The sequence below is a fragment of the Herpailurus yagouaroundi genome, unplaced genomic scaffold (genome assembly GCF_014898765.1).
Source record: "Herpailurus yagouaroundi ecotype Mexico unplaced genomic scaffold, PumYag 28, whole genome shotgun sequence".
NCBI classification, from domain to species: domain Eukaryota; kingdom Metazoa; phylum Chordata; class Mammalia; order Carnivora; family Felidae; genus Herpailurus; species Herpailurus yagouaroundi.
In genome coordinates, this window is record NW_024412376.1 from 7,549,007 (window position 1) to 7,573,317 (window position 24,311).

The window sequence follows — 24,311 nt, forward strand, 5'->3', positions numbered from 1 at the left end:
TCCGTGAGTTCGAGCCCCGCGTCAGGCTCTGCGCTGATGGCTCAGAGCCTGGAGCCTGTTTCCGATTCTGTGTCTCCCTCTCTCTCTGCCCCTCCCCCGTTCATGCTCTGTCTCTCTCTGTCCCAAAAATAAATAAACGTTAAAAAAGATTAAAAAAAAAATCATTTCTACCTGTGTAGGTGCATGTCTATCTTTATCCCTATCCACATACCTATCTATACCCCTAATCATGCATGATGCATTTGTATTACCATTTTCCTTGTATTTTCTACTGAGACTTGATGAAGATACGTATTGTATTCATGACTGACACACACCCCTGCTAGGGGTTCCGGCATATTCAAATGCCATCAGTTGCAATGAGGAAGGCAACTTTAGAGGTTCTAGAATCTCCAAGAATGCAAACATAAGTGCTATCTGGACTCAGAGAAAGGTAGATCAAATGCTGGCTTATACAGTATTAAGCACATGTGGATTTCTAGAACATGATTTGAAATCCTATAGTAAAGGCAAACTCAATATGCATATAGGAATGAAATAATCAAAGAACACTTTTGATTTACTAGTTATGGACTCCATTTTATTCAAATAAAGAAGTCTCTGATTATCTAGAGGGAAAGTCATTTCAAAAGCTTAATATGGAACGAAGAAAGAAAAGTACCCACTCCGGGCGCCTGGGTGGCTTAGTCGGCTAGGCTTCCAACTTCAGCTCAGGTTATGATCTCACAGTTTGTGAGTTCAAGCCCCGTATCTGGCTTGGCACTGGTGGAGCAGAGCCTGCTTGAAATTCTCTGTCTCTCTCTCTCTCTCTCTCTCTCTCTGCCCCTTCCCCACTTGTGTGCTCTCTCTTTCTCGAAAGAAAGAAAGAAAGAAAGAAAGAAAGAAAGAAAGAAAGAAATCCTATCACTTAAAAAAAAAAAAAAGCTCCTGCTCAGACAATCTTATATGCTTAGTTTCTATAGAAATCTCAGGATGTGAGGACAGAAGAACCATGTGTGGTGATTTATATCCAATATTCTGACTCTGGAAAGACCCTGAAAACTGGTCCTCAGTAGGAGTTCAGTCATCACAGTCTACAGGATGGTGCTTCTCTTGCCTGGAGAATCCGGGGCACAGAATTCAATTAGGTGTGTAGAACTGAGAATAAAACGGAAGGAAGGATCCAGCTTCTTTGCCTAATTCTGTGTCGGAGGGTAGGGTGAGGGTGCATAGTATCTGGAAGTGAGTGATTAGATGGGCAAATGTCTCAGGAGTCATCCCTGAGAATAATTTATACAAGGGCTGGGAGTGAGTGTGCCGAAGAGAAACCATTTCTCCCAGTTAAATGGATTTCCCCATGTCCGTATGGATGATGTACCTCTGATACTAACAAGCTTCTGGCCTGGAAGATGATATAATGGCAGTTCTGCTGGATGCTCTGTAATTTGCTCAGAACTAAAGACTGCCATGGAATCAACTATTCTGGAAGGAGCTGAGAAATGGCCAAAGAGAGAGCTGGAATTGCCACGGAAAAGAGTGTTCCAGAGGGGGAACAGTGAGGTATGGGCAGATATGGACACGGTAAAGTGACTGCACCAGAAGGAGTTCCCGTAGTACAGGTCTTCACTGAAAATCCTGATGATACACTCTGTTGAGCTGATGGGCTATGGATGGTGGGTGGTACACAGTGAATGAAATTGTGGAAGGTCTGGAACTTCACACCCTCTCCCCCTGAATGTGAAAGGAATTGGTTGCAAAAGCATGAAAACCTAAGAGTCAGGGAAATAGTGGCAGAGGAGGATGGGGGAGCAGAACAACAACGTGACCCATTTTGCACTTGCTCAATTTAGGCTCTCCATAAGAACTCAGCATGTTTTATCCCAATTATTTAGGTCCTAATAGTATCTCTATTTTGCAGATGAGGAAACTGAAGCATAAAAGCTAAAGAGGATGGTGATCCAGGGTTCATGCCTGATATATGGACAATGCTCATGACCGATATCTGTGACACGCTTGACCTTTAAAGAGATAAGACTAGGTTGGACATTAAGAAAGAGAGAAAAAATGACATGCATGGTCTCCGGTCCTCTAAAAGCACATGGAGAGTATGAAGATGAAGTTGATACCATATTTACATATGATCTTAGTCACAGGTTTCACACAGATATAGTGGGAAGGGAAATTATAGAGGAAAGTTCAATATCTAGATTTCAATATAGTCTGTAGCAGTTGAATTAAATCAGACCCAGAGGCAGGATTTCTAGGGAAGGGCTAATATACCTGAAGAAAACAAATCTTTTTTATAGGAAATGGTTTCTTCTCCTGACCCAGGTCTATCATAAACTGCCTAGAAATTTCTGCTTCCTCTTGTTCATTTGATTAGGTATCTGTCAATATGTACTTGAGTTTATAAACACCTATTTTTAAAAATACTGAATGACTTAGTGTGGTTATTGTGTTACTGGTCAGTCACAACATGATATGAAATAATTGTATCTAAATCTTCTCTTTGTAATACCTCATTAAATCAGTTTTACTGAAGAAGTGAATTTTGATAGGAGAGGCAGAGTAAATAACTCAGTAAATAACTATAGAACAGTAAAATGGGTAGAACTCTCTCAAGCTCACCCAAAATAGGGTAGCCAATAAAGAAATTGGAAGTGAGGGCACAGGGGATCCAGGAGCAGTTGAAATGTATTTTTATTTATCATAAAGTTTTGCATAAGTCTCACTGGATCACCATGGAAAGAAAGAGGAAAGATTCATCTTCACTCTCTCATGTTACATGAATCGCTTGATTTAACGACACAGAACTCAAGTGAATAGAGCTAGTGTTTGTTTACTTACTCAACAAATACACATTTAACTACCATCTATGAAATAGACTTTTGTGTGCTCATCTGAGAACCTAACTGCTATTTATAACATTGCTTATTCTATGGGAAGAGAAAGACCCCAGGGACACAATGAAATATTGGACTATAACTTTTGTATAAGTTAGGGCTGTCTGTATTGCTTCAGTACTAAGAATAGAAGATGGTAGTTTCTCAACTTACTGGAAAACCCACCGGTGGGCTGAAGATTACATCTTTAAAAGCACCAAGCCATTGTCAGCAAAACTATAAATAATGTTATGCTGTTTGGGGTATGTGAATGTAATACTATTAACACATCAAAAACGGATCACAAATAGCACACACCACACATTTTACATTTTTCCCCCAATCATAACTACTTAACTCTATTAAGTTATCAAATTTATTTTACTACTTGTTGTTACACAGAACATATGTTTATCAATTTAATAGCTGGAGTTATCTTTGCCCTGCAAAAAAAAAAAAAAAAAAAAAAAAAAAAAGAAGAAAAAGAAAAAACTAAAACAAAACAAAAACATACCCTATTTTATAGTACTAAGTGGGAGCAGGATCTGTCATTGATCCTATTAACACTGTACTTAAATCAACTGAGCTAACCAACTCCATTGATGAAATATCACAGAAATGTACCCACAAATGGCACTTATGTATATAGAAGTATTTATCACTGTCTAACCAGCAGGACTCTGATTATTTTTTTTTTAAATATGTAGCTCATGTGAACATATCTTGCTTTTCAATTAAGAGGTGCAGATGAATTAAGGATCATCTTTAAGAGATGATCTGGCTGGCTAACTTTCATGATCTCTGACCTTCTTTAGGAGCTTTTAAAGCATATTCAGGGATTTCCTGGCCAGATATAGGGCTGAAAGGCCCAATCTATGAATGGACCATGCCATCTAGACCAATTCTCCTTTTAGATGTCTGCTTTGAACCACTTCCTTATTTACCATAGACAGTGCAGGTATTTAAGACAATGGAAAACATACCAATAAGTGATTTTTTTGTAACTGTACTAAAGAATAATGAGGAAAAGTCTGTCAAACTGAATGCCTACATTTACATTTAAGGATTTTCTATGGCTTTTTGTACCCATTACTTGCCAATCCTCTATTATCACAGAAGATGTGGAAAAGGATGAGCACATAAGCATGGCTGAAGCACTTCATGTGTTATCCTCAATGTTGTCTTTAAAGTCTCAAAAGCAATTTTTAAATGTGAATTATGTTTTTGTAACAATTGTGCGTTAACATAAACAGAACATGGGGTGCCTGGGTGGCTCAGTTGGTTAAGCGACTGACTTCAGCTCAGGTCATGATCTTTTGATTCGTGAGTTCGAGCCCCACGTTGGGATCTGTGCTGACAGCTCAGAGCCTAGAGCCTGCTTTGGATTCTGTGTCTCCCTCTCTCTGTGCCCTCACACTCTGTTTCCCTCTCTCTCTCAAAAATAAATAAACATTAAAAAAACCATAATCATCACGTATACACAAATACACAGATGCACAACACCAATAGACAAGAAAGTATTCTTGAGACATTTGAGATGTTCTTTCATACAACATGCTAGCACACATTCTCGCCTCTGGTCAGGCTAGCTGGCACATGGAAGGCTCCGGGTTTCCCCCATGCCTTGCCCATGTCATGACCTTCACACAAGTTGAGACGCCCATTCTCTCCTACTTTTCCAAATCCCACCTGCCACAGGAAACTTTCTGGAACAATCCATCCACTCCTCACTGACCTCTTCTTCCATTGCCCTCCTGCCAGAATTATCTATGTAGCACTTCAAGGAGTACTGCTTTATTTGAACTCTGATTTATGTTACATAAATTCAACTTGTTTACCCAACTAGATTGCATGGGAGTTGAAACATCATTTCTGTATCTCCAAACACATCAAGCAGAGTGCCTACTTAGCACATAGAGGCACTTAATAAATCCCTATTTACCAACCATTTAAAAAAGAAACTTGCAAACCTCAATTATAGTGAATAGCTGTTTTGTTGTCATTAAGAGTGTGAATTCCCGAAATTCCATAGCACTTTCCTCCACACAAAGTTCTTAATCCTTTCCCACAGATTATCTCAGTTTCCTAAAATACTGAAATAGAAGGCAAGGAAGGGCAGAAGCTATAATTCCTAGGCCTGTTATATTCCTCTTGGAAAATGTGGAAAATGCGCACACGAAGAGGTGGCACCTTTGGTGGCTCAGACGGTGACACCTGCCTCACCTGTGGGAGTGGTAGGGTGAAAACCTCTGTTAACCAGACCCAGCTCTCTGGAATCCCCAGTTAAACAGAAGCATGGTTCTTCATATATTAAAAGAAGGAGGTGAGTGGGGCACCTGGCTGGCTCAGTCGGTTAAGCGTCCGACTTCGGCTCAGGTCATGATCTCACAGTCCGTGAGTTGGAGCCCCGCATCGGGCTCTGTGCTGACAGCTCAGAGCCTGGAGCCTGCTTCAGATTCTGTGTCTCCCTCTCTCTCTGACCCTCCCCCGTTCATGCTCTGTCTCTCTCTGTCTCAAAAATAAATAAACATTAAAAATATATATATTTAAAAAGAAGGAGGTGAGTTATTTAAAATAACAAGATCAAGGATTTTATTTAAAAATCTACATCCTTGATAGGTTACACACTTACTACATATGCAGCCCAATTTTGTGCACCTTCCCAGGTATAGCACTTGATAATCACAATAAGGAACATCTGATGAGTACTTACTGTCAGCCAAGAATCAAAGAGCTTTAAATAACTAATCTCATTCAATTGTTACAAAACAAGAAGTGTTTATGACTATCATACTCATTTAATATAGCAAAACTGAGATAACTAGACAGCCTTTGAACTTAACCCTAACCCTACCCCACACCCACATTATGTAATGCCGGTACATATTGACCACACTCTACTGTTAATACAGTATCTACCTGCAGATAATCACAATTCTCAATCATTAAAAATTTTTCCTAGTATAGTATAGGTACTAAATTGAAATGTTGCCAACATATTACAAAACTATTCACAATGAACTTTGAAGCAATAGAACTTTTAGATTAACCTTCTATTTAAAAAAAAAAATAATGTTTATTTATTTATAAGACAGGGAGAGAGACAGAGTGCAAGCAGGGGAGGGGCAGGAAGAGAGGCAGACACAGAATCCACAGCAAGCTCCCAGCTCTGAGCTGCCAGCACAGAGCCCAACATTGGGGCTCAAACTCACAGACTGCGAGATCATGACCTGAACTAAAGTTGGACGCTTAACTGACTGAGCCACCCAGGTGCTCCATCAACCCTCTATTTAAAATCAACTGAACAGATCACCCTCCACTGCCAACCCTGCATTCTTGTTAATCAAGATTTTAATGCACTAAAGAACTGCAGGAAAAAAGAGAGGGGGAGAAAGAATTTCTTGACCCTATTTTGCCAATTCAAAAACAAAAGCAACTTCATCATCAGTTTGTTGGAAATAGGGGATGGATTAATACTAGAAATTGGGAATAATTGAAATTTCACCCCAGTCCACCTGCCTAGGGTACCTGATCTGAGAGAACACTGGGCAATGACCTTTGGTTGTCACAAGTATAAATTTCTCTGAGCGATGTTGCAAGGAAGTATATTTATTTAGCTTAATGATATTGGGAGAAGCAGAGATGAATTCATGTAGGTGGGGAACAATTCCACTGGCCACTATCAGGGCTGATAAAACCAGTATTCTGGTTTACATCACATTGGTATTGCCCAAGGATCCTCGGAAAACGAGAGGGAATCGGTTCTCTGAGGCTCTTACCTGGTGGCGAAGCTCACGTTGCTCATCAGTCTTGCCTGTCCGAATGGCAAATCATCACTCTGTGTAGAATCAGAGAATTCCCTCATGCTGCCTCTCTTTACCAGAAGTGTTGTCCCTGCAAGAGCACAGTAATCTTAATGAGCCAGTCTATCTTTCTACAAGGCATTTTTGAACCACTGCTACTGCCTGAGACATTTCTAGGCCCCCGACTAGGGAGAGGGTAGAGATCCTTAGCCACAGACTAATTCTAAGAGGATGGATTATAGAAATCTCTTCAATTTCCTTCTGCATGGTTAGAGAGTGGGTAGAAAATGATTGTGAGGATTTCAATACCATATGGATGCCTAAAATAAGCACCTATTGAGTTGCTGCTCTACCTTTCTAAGACATCACTCTAGCTCACCCAAGTGTAGCATCCCAGGGAGCTTCCTGTTACAGACAGGGTCTACAGCCACTATGGGACTCCAAGAAAGGATCACTATGCAAGTCCCCTTTTCCGTTCTGCAGATACTGCACAGGCTATAATTTATTCTCCTCAGATACTGCCTCCTTTGCTTTACTTTTCCTTCAAGGAAGGATTCCTTTATGATTAATTTCAGCTTTTGAAGAATCTTGATCTTGCATGGGCGAAGGCTCAAAATATTTGTGAATTTCCAATCTGGAAATAATACAAAGGGAAATCACTTTCTCACCTGCAAAATGGGAATGATACTGGGACTTCAAAGGGTGATTGTGAAGATAAATGCAAGAAAGCTTGAAATTTAATAATGAAATGAGCTATTTGCAGCTGCTCTGAGATGGAAAAAAAAAAAACTGACACATGAACCATTACTTCTCCAGTGATGCCATTTTTATTCCAGAACCCAGATTCAACTTAGGAATTCTTTCAACACACTGGGCTAGGACATCATTATTGGTCAATCAGAATTGGCACTTAGTATTGTGATAAGAAATATCATTCTAAAGGATGCCTGGAAGTTACATGCTTCTCTTTCACTCTTCAAGGACCCTGCATTATCTGCTTGCCTGAACCAGACTGCTGGGTGATCAGAGATTGGGAACTGTCTGAGAAGAAGTTATCAAGGAGATGGACAAAGTCAAAGAGTAGTTATCACTGTTACTCTTCCTCCTTGCTTACCCAAGTGGAGAAAAGAAACACAACCTTTTTCTCCTGTGTCAATTTAAGAATTATCTGCGTACTCAGACTACTCAAAATGAGGAGTTCATGTAGAGCAAATCTTTAAACCCACATATCACCTGGTTTGGGACAATGGCAAACAGAAAGAGCCACAAAAACATCTTGGTATCCCTCTTCTTTTGATGTAATTCTTTCTGACCCATTCTAATCCATGGAAAATATCAATTGAGTGAAAACACACTTCTGGAAGAAGAGACACCGCCTTTGGATATGGGATTTGTCAGCTTCAATCAGCAGTAACTGCATCACACAGGTGTTCTAAGAGTCAAGTTTAAAATGAGACTGCTCCCTACCTGTAATCCCCAGATGCCTTCACTTACCTAGGGTGGGTTGATGGGGGTTTTCAGGTTGACTGGTGTTTCCTTATTTCCTGGTTACCTTTTGCCCTGGGGGGAATGGCTCAGGGACAGAACATCTGAAGAAAATTCTGAGTGAGGATTGGTGTGTCAACTGTCAATCTTTAAAGGCTACCCACTGAGTACAGGTGATAGAAGCTGAACTATGGAATGCAAAAGGCAACATGCCGAAACTGGCTTAGAAATGATGGAACGTTCAGGAAGTCTCTGCTTTCTCAAAGCCTGACTTGGCAGCCAACATTTGCCAGGTATTAAAAAACAGTGGGAGGGGATAGGTGGGTGAGGTAAGTGCTATGTATGAACCCCTTGAAATTTTTGCTAAAACTTTGAATCTTCCCTTGCGTTATTTTTAACAAAATCTCTTCTGAAAACACATTAAGTATCTGTATAATTTTGTAAACTTTCCCAGTTCTGGAAGTATGTGCATGTGGGGGTCTGAAAGAGAAGCCTGTATGCTGGCTGGCGACACCTCTGGCCTTGGGCTGCTTGCCTGAAAGTGAAAGGTTAACTGGCACACGTGACCTCTCCTGGTCCTGGTCCCTTCCAACTCGAATTCCGTAATCCTAATGACCATCACAAAATGTCTAGAAGGGTTCTCTCTACCAGGTTGCAGACAGGGCAGTTAAGAATGTGCAACATCTATTATTGCCCTTGCCCCCAGTTTCTATGCTGCTTCAAACGACTGAGAAAAAGCAAAGAATACCAAAGTCCTCTATCTCAAGGCAGCTGATAAGCAAATGAAGTTTCTCTGATTACATTCTAAGGCAGTCTGATCATTTTAATATATATTTTTATCTATCTACAGATGACAACGTGCAAGTATTTTTTCATATTTTAGGCAAGAAAAGAACGGAATGGATTTTTGCCTTAACACTCTAGCTAGACTGTTAATGTCCCTTCATGATCTCCTATGACCTCCCTACAGATATTCCAGAGAAGGTTTATGGATAAAGCATCAGACCTCAAAAAAGGACATGGTATCTAATATATGTAAATTATTAAAAAAAAAAAAGTCCCTGTAAATGGCCAACATTTTGATTACGTTTCTCTCTTCTTCAAGAAGTGATACCCTTGAAAGCCACGGGCAAACATTTTCTTTTTTGGCTTACATGATAGGACTGCATGTGAAGACATACTTCATATATGGATAGCAGTAACTCTAACCCTTTCTATCTCATCCAAGAAATCTTATCATCGCCCAAATAAGCAAAAATAATTCCTATATTATTTGGATAATCATGAATCTGCCACAATTTCCTAAAAAGCCAAATTGTTGCAATTATTTACAAAATTTAATATTTGGCCACCATTGTGACACGCCTAAAGAGTGGTATCATGTATTCTGGATAGGAACCGCTACTCTTAGGAGATAAAGAAGACGCAGGACAACAGAACATGCCAATGCCTTAGTCTTGCAAAAGGAGGGATAACATTCATCCATCTGTTTATTTATTTCTTTATATATCCATTCATGATCAGAAGTTTTTTCCAAGAAAATTATTATAGCCATGAAAGATGGCATAGATTGGCATAAAAAGAGGCTAGATCCAGGGAAACCAGCCCAGAAGCTATGGTAATCACTGGGATAAGAAATAAAGAGGGACACAGCTAAGGTGGAGATAGACACCAAAGGCTGGAGAAACAGAGCCCCACTTTCAACTACAGTATTAGAATAACAACTGTCACAAATATAGGAATACAAGATATTTGTACATGTCCTTGGTAGGCTTATTATCAAGTTGCTTTCCTTTTTACTGAAATTCAGTGGGCATGTGGTCCCTGACCCTGCTTTAGAGAAGAAGAGTCACCTAAGAACCCCTTTTATTCTCTTGCCTACCTAAGGCCACTGGTGCAGGAGGAGAGCTTTGACCAGATTTCACAGTCGCTAGGTAAGCCAAGCCAGGGAGACCAGCTGATAGATTCATTAGGGGATTTCTATCTCAACCTTCTGGGTTTGCAATTCTCCTCCCTGGGAAACACTGTCTGGGGTGACTCCTGTCTTAACAAGGTCATTTAGTCTTGGATGTTTATGAAAAAAGTACCCAGGGCCAAATCTAAAGAGAACTGTGAAGTGGGGTACATTCAAGTTTGGACCATGGATCCAAACCATTTCATATCATTGCTTCCTGTCCCTGACTTCTTTCACATCCTCTCTCCAATCTCCATTTAGTGATTCCCCTCTTCTTTAGGTGTGACTCCACTGCAAAAATTAACACTTTAATGAGGACTCTAAAACAGTGCTCTGCGGTAGAGATTAGGGAAATCTGGAAACAACTTTCCTCAGGGCCATTTTCATACTGCTCATTTCCTCCACCCCACTGCACACAAAGATCTGTGAAAGCTCCTCCTTACCCTGGTAAAGGACCCCTACTCTAAGACTGGAGGCTTCAGAGGTTTCAGTGGTAAAATAGCAGGCAGTGAACTGTATAATTAGGGCTAGAGAAGTTCCTGCCCAATAATTTACCTAACTATAGTAAACAGAAAAACAGAAAGACAAGTCCTCCTGATCTGAAGGCTAGCCCTACTGGTCTTCCTGCTCTGAACCCCAAAACATCAGGGAATGGGTTAAAGTAAGTATAATCTGCTAGGACTTCTCTGCTAATTCTTATTTCATCTGCATTTCATTGATGAGAAAAGAAATAATCAGATTATTTTTGAGTTTATATTCCCACAGGTAATATGATAATTAACATACATATATTTACTATTTTCCAGGTACTGGTCTTAATGCTTTTTATATTAATATACTCCAGTTGTATACGCTTTATGTGTTAATATTCTCATTTAGTCTTCTGAGAGATGTAATATTATCATCAGCATTTTATAGTAATCTGAAGCACAATGAGAGCTTAAATAATTTGCTTAAAGTCACACAGCTAAGAGGTGGCCAGTGCAGAATCCATGTTCTTCACACTGGGCTGCCTCTCTAAAACGTTAAGCTCATGAATTTAAGCGGAGAATCTCTGGTGTGGTTCCAGTTTTAAAAAGCGGAAGTGATCAAAGGAAAGAGGGATTATAAATCATGGAACATCAGAATTGAAAATGGCCACAGGGATGACAAGAACCGCCTGGCTTGGAAATAACACAGAGACTCCAAAAGGTAGCAAATCTTCCCTAAATCACAGCTAATCAGTGGTCGCTGGCATTCAGGTCTTCTGAACTCTCAATTAGCATAGTAGGAGGAAGAAATTGGTGGGACTGAGAAAACTCAATTAGCTCAAGAAAGAGATAGTTATTAGAAAAGAGTGGACTGGGGATACTCTTCATCTGGCTCTGAAACACGAAATATTCAACCTGAAATTTGTACTAATCCAAAGTCAGAAAATTTTTCTATTTTGTCATCTACTGCTAACTTCCTAGACCCTTTTTGAAGGTTAATTCGCTGGGAGAATCTCCACATACTATCATGACTTCTTTATGAGGCCAAAGAGCTCCCTTCTACGGTGATGTCCTCTTCTGCACATTTCCTTGAGAGCTCTCTCCGGATTCAAATTCCCCACACAAGCCTACTCCCTAACCGCCAGATCCATGAGCATTTCCTGGTACTCTGCTGCCATCGTCTGGCAAACAAAGTCAAGAACAGCTGCCTACTATTCGAGCATCTGTGTACCAGATAATTTGATAAAGTTCTCCTGGACACAGGGAATAGGCATGGCAGGAGTGGTGACTGAGGATTAGTGCTGGGCAAGAAGAAGAAATGATCCTATTATGAGAAAAATCAAATATTCTGAGAATTGTGATAACTACAGAAAAGCTCAAACATTAGAGTATAAGTCTTACTAATTTACTCCCTAGATACTATTAAATGCATGTTACAGAAGTGGGTAAAATTTGGCATATCTACAAATATGATCGCCAAGCCTTTCTATTTAGGCAAAAATCTTTCCCTCTTTATACTAGAGCAACTTCCTGTTTAAAAAAAATATATAGTAAAACCACACATAAAAGCTGGCTAATTAGAGTGGTGATTACTAATTTTTATAAAACAGTTTTGTTTTGCAAAATGACTGACAGAAGTGTGTGCACAGGAGTGTATATACTGTGCTTGCAAAAGTTTGTACACTGTGTTTACAGGAACACATCTACTACATGAAACCATGCTACATTTTCATATATTCTAAAGACATGTGTAGTGAAAGGATACTTTAAACATATTGTTTTTTCTCTTTCTTCACTCCTTTCTTTAACGGGATATTTCTCCTATTTATTCAGCCTCATCCCTTGCCTCTGGAAAGATTCATTGTGTATAGGACACAGTAAGAGTTAGTGTTTAGCTTCTGAATCCAAAATAGGGCTTTGAAGTCTATTTAATTAGCAATCTTCAGACTTAAGCATTCAGTGGCAACCCTACAGACAACAGGGATTTTAGGAAATCACATAGGAATAGCTTCTTTTTATACCCAAAATGGTGTTAGATTTTCATGCAGAAATTGAAAGATTCAGAGAAAATAAAGCCAAGGTTAAGATGGAGCCTTTAGTTCTGCACGTGGAATGGTAACATGAGCAGCTCCACAGATCTGTTCCTCAGTGAAACAACGTAAGTAGTGAACATTATTAAAACAAATGTGCGTGCACGCACACACACACACACACACACACACACACACACACACAGATGTCAGACTCAGTAGACAAACTCTTCAGAGCAGCTGTTATAAATATGTTCAAAGAACTTTAAAAAATGATGATTCAAGAAGGAAAGCATGATGACAATGTCTCTTCAAAGAGACAATAACAATAAACAATTTTTTACAAAAAGGAAACAATGGCAATTCTATAGTTGACAAGTACGCTAATTGAAGTTAATTATTCACTAGAAGGGTTAATGGACTGAATAGTGTCCCCTCAAATTCATGTCCACTGGGAAGCTCAGAATGTGCCTGCAGTGGACTGAATTGTGTCCTTCCCAAATCACATGTTGAAGCCTAACTCCCATTGTGAGTATATGTGGAGATGGAGACTTTACGGAAGTAATTAACGCTAAATGAGGGCCCTGATACGATAGGATTAGTATCCTTATAAAAAGAGGAAGAGAGACCAGAGCTCACTCTCTGTCATGTGAGGACACAGTGAGAAGGTGGCCAGCTACTTGTCAGGAAGAGACATCTCTCCAGGAACTGAGCTGGCTAGCACCTTGATCTTGGACCTCCAGCCTCCAGAACTGTGAGAAAATAAATTCCTACTGTTTACGCCACTCAGTCTGTGGTATTTTGTTATGGCCATCCAAGCTGCCTGCTATAGTGACCTTAAATCTTTGCAGATGTAATTAGTTAAGAATCTCAAAGTGAAATCGTCCTGGATTTTGGGTGAGTTCTAAGTCCAAAACTGGTGTCCTCAAAATAAGAAGAGAACACACGGACATGGAAGAGAAACACAGGAAAAAGGGCCATATGAACATGGAGTCCAACTGGAGCGATGCTACCACAGGCAAGGGGTCACCAGCAGCCTCTAAAAGCTGGGAGAGGCAAGGATGATTCTCCCTGAGAGCTTTCAGAGGGAGTGTGTCCCTGATGATACCTCAACTTCAGACTTCGGTATGACAGGCCTAGGAGATACATCAAGGAGCTTATGATAGGCACAAAATACACCTTCCCCCAAAGATGTCCATGTCCTAATCCCCAGAACCTGTGAATATGCTCAATATGGCAAGAGGGATTCAAGGTTGCAAATGGAATTAAAGGTGCCAATCAGCTCACCTTGAAAGATTTTCCTGGATTATCCAGGTGGGTCCATTGTAACCACAGAAGTTGCTTAAATATGGACAGGGAGGGAGAAGATTCAGAGTCAAAAAAGGTAATCGTGATGATGGAAGCAGAGTCTGAGCGATGCGACATGAGAAAGACCTGACCAGACATTGCTGGCTTTGAAGACAGAAGGGGGCCGTGAGCCCAGGAGTGCTGGTAGCCTCTCCAACCTGAGTAAGCAAGACCATTCATTCTTCCTTAGAACCTCCATAAAGAAACACAGCCATCCTGCCAGACCCCATAACATATGACAAATGTTAATTTATAACTAAGCCACTAAATTGTGGTAATTGGTTACAGTAGCGAATGGAAATGAACACAGGGCCCAACAATAGATTTCAACTGCCAGAAGAAAAAAATTAGCAAATAAAACGACAGATTGATAGAGACTGCTTTCCAAAAGAGTAAAAGCAAGAGGGAGAGAGAGGGAGAGAGAGAGATTGAGACAGGCAGAGAGAGAGAATAATGAAGAAAAATAAACAGTTCCAGAAAAATGTGGATTCACATTATATGTAACATATACATGTAAAGACAGGACCAATAAGAGGGAGGAGAGAGAGATGAAGAAGCAGAAAAAAAGACTCAAATAAATAATGAATAAAATCTTCCCAAATTTGATGAAAAATACTAATCTACAAGTATGGGCACACCTCAGATGTATTGTGGGTTTGGTTCCAGACTACTGTGATAAACAGATATCACAATAAAGCATGTCAGATGAATTTTTTGTTTTCCTAGTGCACGTATAAGTTATGTCTATGCTAAACAATAGTCTAAGTGTGCAATAGTATTATGTCTAAACAATGTACATACTTTAATTTAAAAAATACTTTATTGCTAAATAATGCTAAACATCATTGGAGCTTACAATGAGTCACAACGTTTTTGCTGGTGAAGGTTTTGCTTTGACGCTGATGGTTGTTGACTGATCAGAGTGGTGGCTGCTGAAGGCTGGGGTGTCTGTGGCAACTTCTTAAAATAAAACAATGAACTTTCCTGCATCAACTGACTTGTCCTTTCACTTGAACATATAGAAGCTATTATAGGGTTATTAACTTGCTCAATTTCAATATTGTGTGTCAGGGAATAAGGAGGCCAAAGGAGAAGGAGTGGAGTACTCATCAGTGGAGCAATCAGGACACGCACAGTATCAGTTAAGTTATATGTGTTAAATGGGCACAGTCCATGGCACCCCAAAACAATTACAATAGTAACATCAAATATCACTGATCACAGATCACTATGTATATACATATATATATGTATATATATATGTATATATATACACGTATATATACATAAAATAAAAAAATATATATATACACACACAATAAAGTTTGCAATATTGCAGGAATTACCAAAATGTCACACAAAAACATGAAGTGAGCAAATGTTGTTGGAAAAAATAGTGCCAACAGTCTTGCTGGATGCAGGGTTGCCATAAAACTTCAATTTGTGAAAAATGCAAAACCTGCAAAGTGCACTAAAGTGAAGCACAATAAAAAGGGGTATGCCAGTATTATTTTCCCGTGAATGCTGTAACAAATTGCCACAAATTTGGTGGCTTAAAAAAGCATTCCTTTATTCTCTTACAGTTCTGGAGTTTAGAATCTGAAGTCATTTTCCCTGGACTAAAATCAAGGCATTAAATTCCTTTCAGAAATTCTAGGGGAGAATCCATTCCCTTGCCTTTTCCAGTTTCTTGAGGCTCTCTGTATTCCTTGCCTTGTGGTCCCTTCCTCCAGCTTCAAAGACAGTGGCACAACAATTTCTCTCTCTGAATCAGCTTACATCTGTTTTTACCACAAGCCCCTTTCTCTTGTGTATGTAGTTAAATCTCCTTCTTCTGCCTCCCTTCCATAGACACCCTTATAATTATAATTAGACTACACATAGATAATGCAGGCTAATCTGCCCATCTCAAGATCCTTAATTTAATCTGCAAATTTCTGCAGTTTCTTTTGCCATATGAAAATCACATTCACAGTTTCCAGGGATTAGGGTATGGATATCTTTGGTGGGCATTACTTAGTCTATTACATTATACATCTGAAGATATCAATGAATTCCAAATATGATAAACAAAGATATCCAGACACAAACATATCACAGTAACAATGCTGAAAGTCAAATATAAGAAGAAACTCTTGAAAGCAGCAAGGAATAAACAAAACTTGATTTACAAATGAAATCCAATGGGATTAACAGATGACTTCTCATCAGAAAGAATGAAGGCTAAAAGGAAGTGGGATGACATAGTCACCGTGTTGAAATAAACGGTCAACCAAAAATTTTATACCCAGTAAAACTATCTTTCAAAAATGAAAATGAGACACCCCCAGCCCCAAATGGTAAAGACTTTGGAAAGTTTGCCCCTCCATAAAAACAAAAAATAAACTGACAAAAATGGTCAGGATAAATTTTTTTCAGAATTCTGAAAACTAACCAGCAGTGACCCAAAAACCATTCAATCAAGAAAAATAAATCTCAGTAAAACTAGAAATATTTGTGGTGTTTTAACTTATATTAGTCCCATCCCCAACTCTCTAGCTAATCATTGTCCTTAAAAAGTAATGCCCCATATTCCTGGTGCCAGAGGGAGCAGAGTAGAACCGCATTTCTTTCAAAGCCTTATTTCCAAAGAAGAGTCCTTATTAGACTTGTGTGGTGGTTCCCTGGATGATCCTACTTGAATGGCTTATATTTTCAACCTTATTTGAACTTACCTAGTTCTAAAATCCTCTACTCAGTGAGCTGTATCACACATTTTAATATCACAGCTGCTTAAGGCAATGGATAAAAGATAGGGCAAACAACAGACTACAAGAAGTTTAAAGGGGAAACTGAGGACTGAGTTGTCCATACGGACTTTGAAAAACTCTGGAATAGTAATGTAAACAACAACACACATGCCCAGGACTTCAGGACTGTGTACAGAAGTATACATGCTGAGAAGACCCTAGGCACTCACCTATAACTGACTTGATGTTCTGTGCAAGCAGGAGGCGAAAGCTGAAGCAGAGCTGTCAACTGCCTAGCTGAATATTGAGGGCATGCCTCAGCAAAAACATGGAATCCTTTGACAAATACTGGGAGACTTATTGGTTGCAGGTATTAAACAAGATCTCTGAACAATTTTACATGGTTGTTCAACTAACACAATAGAGAATTCAGTGGCCACAAATGATAAAGATGCAGACATTATAGGATTAGTTCATAAAAGTCACTGAACAAACAATGAAAACTATAATAAGCAGTAACAACAAAAAACACTGGGGAAGGAGGTGGGTGAAATCTGATTTCCATAATTACCACATTACAGTATTTTCAATGTCTAATTTTTGATAAAAGTTATGAGACATGGAAAGAAACAGCAAAGTACTATCTACATACAGGATGAAAGGCTATCAACAGATACTGTCCCTGGGGAAGCCAGGACTTGCATTTATTAGTCAACAACTTTAAGTCTATCAAAAGCTATTTTACATATGTTCAGAGAATTAAGGGAAATTACAGCTAAAGAAATAAAAATTACAGCTAAAGAAATACATAACAACATAAAACAGAGTATATCAATAAAAATTTAAGAGTTATTAAAAAATAGAAATCCTGGAGTTGAAAAGTATAACTGAAATAAAGAAAAGACAGTGTAATTTGAGATCAAGTTTGAGCATGCTGAAGAAAGAATCAGGCAACTCAAATATAGGTCAAGGGAGATTACCCAGTCTGAGTGACAGAAGAAAAGGAAAATAAAGAAAAATAGAGCCTAAGAGAGCCTCTGAGATGTCATATAAATGTACTAACACCTACCTAATGGGAGGTGCAGATGCAGAGGAGAGAAAGGGTGGAAAGAATTCTTAAAGAAATCATGTTCAAAAACTTCTCAAATTACATGTAAAACATTAGTCTACACAACTAAGCAGCTCACAAAATTCTATGCAGTATAAATTCCAAAAGATCTACACCGAGACACCTCATAAACTATTGAAACCCAAAGAAACGGAGAGAATCTTCAAAGAGGCAAGAAGTGACTTATCATGTACAGAGGATTCTCAATAATATTGACAGCTAATTTCCCATGAGAAACAATGGAGGCCAGAAAGCAGTAGGATGACATATTTGAAGTCCTGAATGAAAAAAAAAGCAAAACAAAAAACAAGAAACAATTCTATATCTGATAAAATTATCCTTCACAAATGAAAGATAAATTAAGATATTTTAAGACTAGCAAAAACTTAGAGAGTTCATTGCTTCTAGACAAGCGCTACATGAAATATTAATAAGAGTCCTTGGATTTGAAATAAAAGGCACACCAGGCAGTAATTCAAATCTTCATGAAGAAATGAAGAGCACTGGTAAAGGTATATTTACGTAAGTAATATAAAATAAAACAGAGGGGTTTTTGTTTGTTTGTAACCGCTTTTATTTCTGATTTAAAAGATGAATATACAGGGACACCTGGGTGGCTCAGTCAGTTAAGCATCCGACTTCGGCTCAGGTCATGAGCTCTTGGTTTGTGAGTTCAAGCCCCATGTCTGGCTCTGTTATGACAGCTCAGAGCCTGGAGCCTGCTTAGGATTCTGTGTCTCCCTCTCTCTCTCTGCCCCCACTTGTGATCTCTCTCTTTCTCTCTCTCAAAAATAAATAAACCTAAACAAAAGATGAATATACAAAGCAACAACTGCAAGGCTATGCTGATGGGTACACATATATAAAGATATAATTTGTAATGATAACCTAAAGGGAAGAAATAGAATTACATATAAAAACATAGTTTTTGTATACTACAGAAATTGATTTGGCATTAATCCAAGCAGGATTACTATACATTGTTATGTTAACAGCAAACCCCAGGCCAACTACCAAGAAAATAATGAAAAAGAAATATATATGTAAATAAATGGCAAGATAATTAAAATGGTGGACTAGAAAATATCTAACACAATAGAGGGAAGTAGTAAATGACTTAAGAAACAAAACAGGTATGAGAAAGGAGTTAAGATGGCAGAGTAGTAAGAGGACCCAGGACTTGTCTCTTCCTTGAAGACAGCTAGATGAATGTCAAATCATTTTCAACACCTAGGAAATAGATATGAGGATTAACAGAACAATCTGCATAATTCAAGGGAGGGAAAGCAGCAGGTTTGTGGTGTGGAGAGGTGAACTGCGGGAGAGAAGAACCACAGTGCCACAGAGGAGAGGAAGCCCTTTTTGTGGAAAGGAGAAAGACAGAGGGGGAGAGAAAGCAGAGCATTGGGTTTGCACAAGAAAGCACACCCCCTGAAAGTAGCTAGAGAAAAAGAGTGAAAACATGCACAGGAGATTGCACAAGAAAACTGTACCCCAAAACCACTGATGGGGGAAAAACAAGAGGATTTCAATACCACCAGATTTTTATGAATGGCAGAGCACAGAGTCTGAAGTTCCCAAGCTCATCTCCTGGTGGTGCTTCCTTAAGAAGCAGGGCAGAGCCCTGGGAGTGGGCAGTACAATCTGAGGATCCCTTGGATCACACAAGGAGAAAAACTTCCCCTGCTTGAAGTGTATTTGTTAGAGGTGATATTCCTTTCCATGAGCAAAAGACTTGGCTCCATTAAGCTGCCGTTTTCACCCAAAAAGAAACAAAGATGCCAGCTGAGGAGAGTATGCCCTGCTGATGGCAGTGCGTTGTGATTCACCATAAACTCTGAGCCCCTGCCCTTACATGGTAGTGTGACCATTTCCTAGGACAGACTGGTACCAGCCACCATATGTGAGAACCTTCCCCAGAGGATCACTCCAGGACTGAACTGTTGGGGGTGGAGGAGGGGGGGTCTCTGAAGTGTTGGGTTTGAACCACAGCCACACCTAAGAAAAAACTCTGAAGGGAAGTGCCCCCTGGTAGGCCGACAGCTCAGACACAGACTTGAAGAAGGCACAGAGCTGATGGAAATGGGAGACACAGGAGGGGGGGGGGGTAATTGACCTCTTGGCTGTGAGGGTGTGAACTTCCCACTCCAGAGACTAGAGAGTTAGGCGAAGACATTTTCACCAGTAGCCCACCAACACTGATCGACCTCAGTGAACTGAACAGTGCCACCAAGTGGAGAATGGAGCCATTACACGAAACCTTGCTCCCTGTGCCTGCCAGGCACATCTCCTCTAGGGCAAGTCTACCTGAGACTAGGAACAGAAGGTCCCTCCCCCAGAAGACCAACACAAATCCCTTTCATGAGCTTAGTCTTCTGATCATAGACTGCTGCAAAGTTTCAGCTTCAGGGGAAATAGGATCTAGCTTCATTTGGGTTTTGTGTGTTTGATGGTTCATATGTTTGTTGGTTTTTGTTGTTGTTGCTTCTGTTTTGTTTTTGTTGTTATTTTTCTTTTTTTTCTTTTTTTTTTGGATACAGAAAGAGCAAAATCTTTTATGTTACTTTTTAAAATTTTATTATTTAAAAATTTTTATTTTTTTTCCTATTATCTTTTCTTTTTGTTCTGTCAAGCTTCTCTTAACAAGTAGACCAAAACACACTTACGATCTAGCTTCCTTTATTTGATTTTTTTTAATTTTTAAATTTTTACTTCATTCAATTATTGTTGTTTTTGTTGTTGTTGTTTCTTCCTCCAAAATGACAAGATGGAGGAATTCACCTCAAAAGAAAGAACAGGAAGAAATGATGGCCAGAGACTTCATCAAAGTAGGTGTAAGTAAAATGTCTGAACTAGAATTTAAAACAGTGATTATAAGGATATTATCTGGGCTTGAAAAGGGCATAGAAGATACCAGAGAATCCCTTTCTTCAGAGATAAAAGAAATAAAATCTAGTCAGGCCAAAATTTAAAATGCTATAACTGAGATGCATTAAAATGAGGATGGATGAGGCAGAGCAGTGAATTAATGATACAGAAGACAAAATTATAAAATAATGAGGCTGAAAAGATGAAGGAAACAAAGGTCAGGGATCATTAAGGTAGACTTAGGGAACTCAGCAACACCTTAAGGCATAATAACATTCTTATCATATGACTCCCAGAAGATGAAGAGAGAGAAAAAGGGGTAGAAGGATTATGTGAGCAAATTATAGCTGAAAAGTTCCCTAATCTGGGGAAGGACACAGACATCAAACTCCAAGAAGCACAGAGAACTCCCATTAATTCAATAAAAGCCAGCCATCACCAAGACATATCATACTCAAATTCACAAAATACACAGACAAGGAAAGAGTCCTGAAAGAAGCAAGGGAAAAAAAGACCTTAACCTTTAAGGGAAGACAGATTAGGTACACAGAAGATCTGTTCATAGAAACTTGGAGGACCAGAAAAGACTAGCAAGATCTATTCAACGTGCTGAATGGGAAAAGAATACTCTAGCAGCCAAGAATACTCTATCCAGCAAGGTTGTCATTGAGAATAGAAGAAGAGATAAAGAGTTTCCCAGACAAACACTAAATGAGTTTGTGACCACTACATCAGTCCTATAAGAAATTTTAAGGGGGACCCTTTGAGTGGAGGAAAAAAAAGACCAAAAGCAACAAAGGCTAGAAAGGACCAGAGAACATCATCAGAAATACCAACTCTACATTTAACACAATAGTGTTAAATTCATACTGTTCAATCATTACTCTGAATGTAAATGGACTAAATGTTTCAATCAAAACACGTAGGGTATCAGAATGGACAAAAAAAGCAAGATCCATTTATAATGCTGCCTACCAGAGACTAATTTTAGACCTAAAGACACCTGTAGCTTGAAAGTGAGGGGATGGAGAACCATCTATAATACTAATGGACATCAAAAGAAAGCTGGATTTCTTAAGAAAGCTGGATTATATAAATATATAAATCAAGCATAAAGAAACTCATTGATAATAGTACAAAAATAATAAGGGACTTTAACACACCACTTACAACAATGGACAGATTACCTAAGCAGAAAATCAACAAGGAAACAATGGTTTTGAATGATACACTGGACCAGATGGACTTAACAGATGTATTTGGAACATTTCAGAGAAGCAGACTATACATTCTTTTCAAGCACACGTGGAACATTCCCCAGAATACATCACATACTAGGTCACAAATCAGGCCTGAACAGGTACAAAAATATCAAGATCATACCATGCATATTTTCAGATCAAAACTTGAAGTCAACTACAAGAAAAAATTTGGAAAGCCCTCAAATCCATGGAAGTTAAAGAATATACTACTAAAGAGGGGCGCCTGGGTGGCGCAGTCGGTTAAGCGTCCGACTTCAGCCAGGTCACGGTCTCGCGGTCCGTGAGTTCGAGCCCCACGTCGGGCTCTGGGCTGATGGCTCAGAGCTTGGAGCCTGTATCCGATTCTGTGTCTCCCTCTCTCTCTGCCCCTCGCCCGTTCATGCTCTGTCTCTCTCTGTCGCAAAAATAAATAAACATTGGGAAAAAAAATTAAAAAAAGAATATACTACTAAAGAATAAATGGGTCAACCAGGAAATTAAAGAAGAAATTTTAAAAAATACATGCAAATCAATGAAAATGAAAACATAACAGTCCAAAACTTTTGAGATGAAGAAAAAGTAGTCCTAAGAGAGAAGTATATTGCAATCCAGGCTTATTTTAAGAAAGCAAATAAAGCCTAAAGCCAACAGAAGAAGGGAATAATAAGGTTAGTGCAGAAATAAATGATACAGAAACAAACCGAAAACCAGTAGAACAGATCAACAAAACTTAGAGTAGCTTTTTTGAAAGAATAAGCAAAATTGATAATTCCCTAGCCAGATTTATCAAAAAGAAAAAAGACCCAAATACATAAAATCACGACTGAAAGAGAGATCACAACCAACACCACAGAAATATAAACAATTATAAGAGAATACTACAAAAAACTATATGTAAACAAACTGGGCAATCTGGAAGAAATGGACAAATTCCTAGAAATTCACAAACTACTAAAACTGAAACAGGAAGAAATAGAAAATTTGAACAAAAAGAAAAATTAATGCCTATTCTTCTCAAACTGCTCTGAAATATAGAAATAGAAGGAAAACTTCCAAAGTCATTCTACAAAGCCAACATTACCTTGGTTCCAAAACCAGACAAAGACTACACTAAAAAGGTGAATTAGAGGCCATCATCCCTGATGATAATGGATACAAAAATTCTCAATAAGATACTAGCAAATCAAAATCAACAGTACATTACAAGAGTTATTCACTGTGATCAAGTGAGGTTTATTCCTGGGTTGAAGGGCTGGTTCAATATTCATCAACAGTCAAAGTGATGAACCACATTAAAAAAAGAAAGGATAAGAACCATATGGTCATTTCAATAGATGCAGAAAAAGCATTTGACATAATATAGCATCCATTCTTGATAAAAACCCTCAACAAAGTGGGGACAGATGGAACATACCTCAACAGGCCACATACGAAAGACCCAAAACTAATATCATCCTCTATGGGGAAAAACTGAGAGCCTTTCCCCTACAGTCAGGAATAAGACAAGGATGTCACCTAACCTGACTATTTAACCTAGCACTAGCACTGGAAGTCAGCCTCAGCCATAAGACAACAAAAAGAAATAAACGGCATCCAAATAGGAAAGGAAGAAGTCAAACTTTTACTATTTGCAGATGACATTAATATACTACGTAGAAAACCTGAAAGACTTCAGCAAAAAAAACTGCTAGAAATAATAGATGAATTCAGCAAAGTCACAGGATATGAAATCAATTCAGGAATCTGTTGCATGTCTATACACCAATAGTGAAGCAGCAAAAAAAGAAATCAAGGAATCATTTCCATTTGCAATTGCACCAAAAATAGTAAGATACCTAGAAAGAAACCTAACTAAAGAGGTAAAAGATCTATACTCTGAAAACTATAGAACACTTATGAAAGAAATTGAAGAGGACATAAAGAAATGGAAAAGCATCCCATGATCATGGATTGGAAAAACAGCATTGTTAATGTCTATACAACCAAAATCAACCTCCACATTTAAAGCAATCCCTATCACAGTAACACCAGCATTTTTTTCAGAGCTAGAACAAACAATCCTAGTTTGTATGTAACCACAAAAGACCCTGAATAGCCAAAGCAATCCTGAAAAAGAAAAACAAAACTGGAGGCATCACGGTTCTGGATTTCAAGCTACATTACAAAGCTGTAGTCATCAAGACTGTATGGTACTGGCACAAAACAGACAAATAGTTCAATGGAACAGAACAGAAAACCCAGAAATGGATCCACAACTATATGGTCAACTAATCTTTGACAAAGTAGGAAAGAACATTCAATGTAAAAAAGACGGTCTCTTTAAGAAACAGTGTTGTGAAAACTAGATGGCAACATGCAGAAGAATGAAACTAGACCACTTTCTTACACCATACACAAAAATAAATTCAAAATGGA

The 24,311-nt window shown here is 38.8% G+C and overlaps 1 protein-coding gene across 1 annotated transcript in view; it reads right to left on the reverse strand.

Moving 5' to 3' along the window:
• Positions 1–24,311, reverse strand: part of KCNU1 (potassium calcium-activated channel subfamily U member 1) — a 149,959-nt gene that overhangs the window by 64,102 nt on the left and 61,546 nt on the right. The window contains exon 19 of the mRNA XM_040460964.1: positions 6,641–6,755. Within this exon, the coding sequence (XP_040316898.1) occupies positions 6,641–6,755 (115 nt within the window). The remainder of the gene's footprint in view (positions 1–6,640; positions 6,756–24,311) is intronic.